Source organism: Adiantum capillus-veneris, chromosome 27, assembly GCF_014529385.1.
Source record: "Adiantum capillus-veneris isolate H3 chromosome 27, ASM1452938v2, whole genome shotgun sequence".
Taxonomy (NCBI): Eukaryota; Viridiplantae; Streptophyta; class Polypodiopsida; order Polypodiales; family Pteridaceae; genus Adiantum; species Adiantum capillus-veneris.
The window spans coordinates 109483510-109490822 of record NC_140957.1 but is presented as its reverse complement, the minus strand read 5'-3'; the positions used below and the strand labels follow the sequence as shown (position 1 = coordinate 109490822).

General features: G+C 41.5%; 1 protein-coding gene across 1 annotated transcript; it reads right to left on the bottom strand.

The window, feature by feature from the left end:
- Nucleotides 1-661: 661 nt before the first annotated feature.
- LOC147422552 (vacuolar-sorting receptor 4-like) lies at nt 662-6732 on the bottom strand. The gene is made up of 12 exons (XM_086502449.1): nt 6164-6732; nt 4359-5051; nt 4194-4282; nt 3852-3921; nt 3699-3782; nt 3539-3615; nt 3374-3455; nt 2993-3075; nt 2844-2910; nt 2535-2663; nt 1355-1461; nt 662-1277 (listed from the first exon to the last, which is right to left on the bottom strand). The coding sequence occupies exons 1-12, from the start codon at nt 6459-6461 to the stop codon at nt 1182-1184; spliced, it is 1875 nt and encodes a 624-aa protein (XP_086358575.1). The 5' UTR covers nt 6462-6732; the 3' UTR covers nt 662-1181.
- Between the last annotated feature and the right edge of the window lie 581 nt (nt 6733-7313).

The following is a 7313-nucleotide window of genomic DNA, read 5'->3' as shown; positions in this document are numbered from 1 at the left end:
AGTGTTTAAGAGGCATTAACTTCCAGGTAGCGTCTAGTATGGGGCATTAACTTGGGGGCCACACAAAACTCTCCCAACATCTTGTATTTGACACTATGACTATATACCATTCGTTGTCTTGAGCAAGGGGCATCTTGGTGCATCATAAATTAGCTCATACTTCTCTTGGGGAAACTTTGAAGGGCCTGAAAAGTCAAAAGGCTGTTCTCCTCTTCACATAGACTACAAAGCTTTACTAATAACTTGCAAAAAGAGAGGCAAAGATTATAAGATTTTACTTGCATTCACAAGCAAATTCCAGATCTTTTGATCATATGCACAAGCAAATTTTGGAGTTTTATCAAACAATTCTAGCACGAAAGCTATTAAAATGCGTACTTGATTGGTGTAGCTTTTGATCTAGTCCAAAAGGCTTACCATTCTTTCAATGAGTCACATGACACTCCAAACTTAAATCACACTTGGGTTTTAATATTCATTAATGAGCAATGTTGACATGCAAGGCCTACTTCAACTAAGCATAGTGTGGCCTTCCTAGCATACTTGTCAAGAACTAAGCCCACATATAAGCATGATTAACACTTGGTTATTGCCCAAAGTAACTAAGCCCAGTGTGAGCATACTCCCATTATATTTAGGTGCTTGTGCTCATTTCAAAATCTAGTGAAAACTTAGTCATAATTGGATCAAGTTAAACTTGTTGAACAATATGGTGTTATGCTACTAAAGGAATAAACCTGTCATTAGGAGCTTGCATGTTACTCCATAAAGAGGGGAATTTTTGGCATCGTGGGAGCAATCCCAGGAGACCTCAAAGATCTAGTGGAAGTAATCCTATGAGATCTCAAAGATTTATCCGACTACTCTTGAACTCAAGACCTATAATGTTAAAGACAATGTGTAGAGAACTACGGCGCTGCTAGGAATGGTCACAATTTCCTCTTCCTACACATTGGTAGAAAACTACGGGGCTCTCGATTAGGGGCAGGTTTGAACCCGGCCATCATGTTAAAAACGGGCCCGCCTCACAGAGCCAATTTCCTTTCCTGGTAATGGTTGTATAGAATCTGAAGTGTTCCCAATATCATCAATAGCCCTCCCCCTTGGTGGGCATAACATAAACATCAACCTCAACTTCCACTTCACACACTTTTTTTCCCAATATGGATTATCACCATCTTTCATGTGGTGCTTTCCAAAAGATGATTCCCTTCATCCTCTGTTTCCAGTGGCATATACTGGGCCATGATGGCACGAATTTCCCCATCCATATAAGACTGCATAACAAGTGCCTTCCAATTGTTAGACATGTCTGCCCATGCAATTTAATACCTTCTTGAACTGGAGCTCTTACCCGTAATCGCTTCCTGTAAATGAAATATCCAACAGCAGCTGCTACAGCAAAAATGGCCCAACCAGCTAAGAATGCCATTAGCCAAGTAAATCCTGCAGCACCTTTGCCTGTCATACATGCGACAATGACTATCAGTGTTTGGGAGTGAGAGTGTTAGTTACCATAAAATTGAGATATGCTAATCAAATTTGATGAAGGGCTATACTGTAAAAATGTGTATCATACATATTATACATCATCAGAAGCTCTTGGAACAAGGAATCGAAATCTAAATCTAAAAGCTCCGACAAATTTTGATTCAATTTGCACAAATTTTACCGCACGGTCAATTTGTCAGCATAAAACAGCTAACAATTGCATAAATAACATTAAATGTTATGTAAGTCAAGCCTTTGTCTCGCATTAGTCTCATTACATGGATAGCCACTAAGCCATGTTGTTATTAGACAACCTGAATGTAACATTTGACATTGCACATTCATAATGACTAATGCCACCTCCCCACAAGCTAGCAGTAGAATCGGTGGCAAATCACAACCATTTAAGAGACCCACATTGAGCACCCCCTAGCCGGTGCTCCGATGTGAGAGCATATAACTCGTGCAACACAAAAAACGTCAGCCTAATCCAGCCACCGCATTGGTGCTCCCCGAGGATCCATCCGGTGCACAAGATATGATACAAGCCCATAGTTACAAGGAATGGCCACTTTTAGGCTTCCGTTCCCCGTTCTCATTCCAAATCACAATTCCGTGTTTTTGACGTAAGTCAATTCCGTGCTTTTCATGTAAGTATCTGTAACAAGGAATGGCAATTCCGTGTTTTGATGGAAGTATCTATAACAGGGAATGGCAATTCCGTACACGTTCTATTCCCCATTCCATGTTCCAATTTTCCGTTCCTCGTAACAAGCTCGTTCCTGGTAACTATGTACAAGCTGCACAAGGGTAAAGAACAAACAGATGGAGCTGAAATCCAATTCCCCTCCAGGATCCCAAGCCTCTTGACTGGGACAATCTTCAAATCAGTCTCTATGATCATGGGAAAGAAGAGCACCTTTCTCAAGTTCGTACACAATAACTAGGATGATTGCAAAGCTGTGTTTTGACTCTCACCATTTATGTCCCTCATCAACTGAATTGAAAAAGTGATTCGAGTCAGAGTAGATTCAAGAGCATACCGATGCATGTGTCTTGTTCTTTCATATAAAGCAGCTTTCCTTTGCAAGAACACTCATATCCACCCCACTTGTCTTTACACTTGCATTCAGGACATTGGCAAGCGGCCTTCTCTGCGCATTCGTCAATATCTGGAACACCAATAAAGGTTAGTACACCATACAAATAAGCATAGGACAGCACAGCTTCTGTTGCCGTGTATGAATGTATGCATCCGTGTCAGCATAGATTTGTGGGTATTGGCTTGCAAACAAGAGCACAAGTCAATACCCACATACGTACGCTGACTCTCATAAGAAACAGGTACAAACCTTCACAATGGTTTCTACCATCCCCACGGAAACCTTCAGGGCATTCACAACCTTTCAAATGGGATGACTGCAAAATGCACAGTTTTTATAATCAGAAGAAGGTAATCCAGCACCTACTATAAGAAACCAATTTGGTTTTAAAAGATCACTTGGCAAGCAGAGAAAGTTCGCCCATGTCTCGTTTCTTTCCAACAACCTCCATTGTTAATACTGCATCGCCCTGGACCTATGGCTGCACTAGCAAGTTGGCTCATCCATTTAGCTCAATATTATGACACATACAGTGGTTAATTCAAAGAGGCCACTGAAGGCAAGATTCAATGCAATCTTAATTGTTCTCATATATCCTACACTTATAAAACTACCATTGTATGCATTGATTGCACTGTTCTAGATACACAGTACCACCACAAAATCCCAGCTAGCAATCAACGTTCAGTGCAGCGACAAACACACTATCACTATGCACAGTTACTTAATTTCAAGAACGTTATCTTTTAATAAAACAAGTATTGTACACAAAAACCTGCCTTCACAGTATGTGTATCCATCACCCTGAAACTGCACTCCTTGTACGATGGGACATTCACAAATGCGACCCCTAAAAGTATCCTGCATCGGTTGTTAAAATTAAGCTGACGCAAATAACAAAGCTGGCAAACCAGGAAAACAGATTACTAAAATGGCTTTGCTACCTTACATGCAGTCACATTTGCTTCTTTGTTTTTCCAACATCCCCCATTTTTATTCAGACATTCATTAGTCTGCATGTCTGCAAGAAATCATGGTTTTAGCGATTCTTCATGAAGGGAATATGTCATCAGGTTAACCACTTGTCTTCAGAATGACACAAACCATGACTCAAGCAAACTGCAGGTTCAGTGCTTTCTTTGAAGCCAGCGCAAATTGCTTTCAAAACCGCTGATTTTGCAAGCTTCCCTGCCAAGAACCAAACCTTGAGGATGCAGACTGCTCAGAAATTGATATAGATTTCACAGAACCATTTACCTCGATATTGCCTGCCATTAACAATAAGAGTGGGCAAAATGGTAACATCACCTCGCGGCCCCTGCCCAACCTGCAATGACCAAGAAAAGAGAACAATGCTCGATCAATGCTTATGAGGAAAAGGCACAAATGGAACTGCCCCAAACTCAAATCACGTCTGTAAAACTTAAGCCCAACTAAAAGTTAGGTCAAGAAAGTATAACACAGCATATGACATTCACTCAGAACGTACCTTGTCATATCATAAGCAGATAGCGAATTCTTCAAAAAAGTTTAACAAACAAGAATGTAATCTGCTCTTTTACATCATACTTAAGGCTCTCAGCTAAACTAAACTCAGACCTGCGCATTTTGTTCAGATGTTAATAAAGGATTGTCTTCATCGGCATCTGGATGGCCCATGCATTTTTCGACTTCGTCCTTTGGCAGACCTGATAGAGTAAAATTTCAAGCCAAGCTGCACAAGTTCGTAAACAAACCATTAACAAGAGCAAGTAGAATACTTGCCAAGTGAGTGCATAACCTCCTCTGCACACTCCTGGTCGTATTTCTTGTCCTTCATTGGACACCTTATGTGAAAGTCTGAAACAAAATCCCACCACACCCATGGCTTTCCAGAAGCATTGGCAACCTTGTAGACACAGAGTTGTCTGAGGTTCTCCATAACCACATCTTTCCCCTCATAACCCTTTTTCAAGTCTTGTTCGGGATCAGGGGCACAATATCTACCATGGTTAATGCATTCAGAATGGCACTGCTTACTTTTCGAGAAAGAATTTGGGCAATACCATGTGATATAGTGAGGAGTAAACTTTGTGTGGCCCCCTTTTTCAAGAAGTTGTGCTGCACCCTTGAAGCTTTTTATGAACTCTGCCAGTGTATTGCACTTTGCCCCACATTCGTCGGTGCTGCTTGTCCAAAGCTCGTACTCCACCTGCTCATCAGGATGAGGCAGCGATTCGGACCAGTCTAACTTTACAGTTATAGTCTCCTTCTTAGCAAGCTCCGCTTTCACCTTGTCCCCAAATTTTTTTTCGATCAAGGCAGAAGGTATCGTAATTTTCTGCACATACTCTGCAGCTTTGTCATCTTCTTCAGGAGAGTCCATCGTGATCAAGGGCTCAACTCGATCATCGGCAATGAGCACAGAAGCTGCCCCAGCATTCTGCGCATTCCAGACTTTCAGCGCAAAGTAGCATCCTGCAAGGATAACCGTGTCAGATACTGCATATCTTTATACAAACAAAAAGCCAAGAACTTGGATCAAAAGGACAACAAGAGGAGAAGAAGAAGAAGAAAAGAAATTTTAACATCGTAGGAACAATCCCAAGAGACCTCAAAGATCTATCCAAACAGCCTTGAACTTAAAAAAGACTCAACAGCAGGGGCATATCTCAACAGACTTAGTTGCAAAAAATTTGTAATGATGGTGTCTTTTGGAATGAAACCAAGGGACAGGTGCAGGAAATTGAGATGCGTTTCCAAAAGTGAGTCAGCTCAGCAAATTATGAGTACATAATAAGCATTTCTAGATGCAATATCTCTGGCCATGGAACCTGCAAAGAAATTTGAACAGCATCAACCTCATCAACCAGTCACAGGTTGCTGAGACCATACCGCATAATTCTATACATGGCACTTAGGCACCGACAACCAGCCACTTGAGCAATGTCCTGGTTGAAACAAGCATCAGCAGTTTTTATTCACACTACTGATCCTATTCTGGAAAGACCAGGTAGTTGCTATTGGAAAAGCAACTGATTGTGATTCAAGAATGATCACCCCAGCATCAACCCACATTGAATATAGACCAACTAGCTCTGTATTGACAGACGACTGTGCTGTGGCAAGACTAACCGCCAATCTTATGAAAATCATCGGCCTAAGTCCTGATGTTCTCCAAAACAAGTATGATATTACTAGTTTTGCTTACTTCACAGCACCCATTTCAAAAGGGTTTCACAATCAGTCTAGTACTTCGCCTCACAGCGCATTCATATCACTGACTGGAAACGCAATAAAAAGAGTGAGTAATCGCCACTGACAACTTAGATAGGCACCTTAGCTAAGCTCAGCATAAGCAGTCAACTTCAGTCTTTATCTAACCAAATCATAAAATTTCATGCTTAAGAATCGAGCCAGTATCCGTGTTCGTGCCCCAGTGTACATGTACATGTGTGCACCCATGTTCGTGCACGCCATGTGCGCAAGGGCAGTCAAGCACCCACCAGTATGTAACTGCAAACTAGCTGAAAAAGACCCGAATCTTCTTATGAAAATACCATGCAGATGATAATGAGCTCATCGCATACCTCCACGATCAAGAAGTGCAACAATTGGACTAGTTTTTGAAGATTTGCGCTTGAATAAATTGTCCGGAAAGGGTTTACAACCATCAGGGTGCTTTTCAGGGACCTTGACATCAAGAATCATGGAGCCTCCGTAATCAGGAGCACCGAAGTTGCCAATGGCACTGTCGTGCTGCCCAATTAAGGAAGATGGGGCAAGTACTGTTAAACTGTTCTTCTCCACCACAAAGCGGCTGCTCACAGCGACGAGCTGCCACAGAGAAAGAAGCAACAAAACCCATGTGGGCTTTACCAGCTTCATCTCCCAGTAGTGACACTCCTAGAGCTCAAATGAGGTGCTTCTTCTGCGACCAGGAGCTGAGCCTGAGCGCTCTCTCTCTCTCTCTCCCTCTCCAGCTTGCCAGAAACTCTAGAGTCTACGAACATAATGAGCAGGCCAAAATGTCATAGCGAGAGGACAAGGCTGGAGCTGCCAATGTTCTTCTTTTTCAATCGCCAATATTGCACGGACACTAGTGCGGAAAAGGCGAGATGGCAGAGAGAGAGAGAGAGAGAGAGAGAGAACGGAGATGTCTGTCGGAAGTTGGGACTTGGGGAATCAGAAAAGAACTCCGAAACATCACGTGCTGCCATTGTCCGAAACAATTAAAAACCTTGCAGTAGGGCTGTGAGCCATGTAAATTTACCATGTAAAGAGTGCCTTTCTACGCTGCTTAAAGAGTCCTTAATAAAGCGTTGGTTTTTTGGTGCAATTGTGGACGGTTGGATAAAGCATGCATATTAGTACCACATGGCAAAAAAAAATCTTTTTCACTATATTTTTCAAATGCATATTAGTACCACATGGCAAAAGCAAAAATCTTCTTCAATATTTCTTTGAGAAAATTACCAAAATACCCCTCTAATTTGAGGAAATTCTCAAAATACCCCTCAAATTTTAAAATTTTCCAAATACCCTTGTATCTATTTTGGTTGGAATGTTCAAGATTTTTTAATCTTCATTCGTTTTTGACAATTGAGATCCGTTTTTGAGTGCTCAACATGTAATTTGTCACCAGTTACCATCGCAAAAAAGGCAATTATGTCTAAAAATAATGAAGCAATTCATTTCCAAAGCCTACGTAACCAACTCAAATTGTAGTTTTAGCATCTT

Coding starts and splice junctions, on each gene's coding strand:
- LOC147422552 (XM_086502449.1), bottom strand. CDS start 6,461: ATGAAGCTGGTAAAGCCCACATGGGTTTTGTTGCTTCTTTCTCTGTGG. Junction 5,052..6,163: donor TGCACTTCTTGATCGTGGAG/GTATGCGATGAG, acceptor TTATCCTTGCAG/GATGCTACTTTGCGCTGAAA. Junction 3,616..3,698: donor TGCAGTTTGCTTGAGTCATG/GTTTGTGTCATT, acceptor GATTTCTTGCAG/ACATGCAGACTAATGAATGT.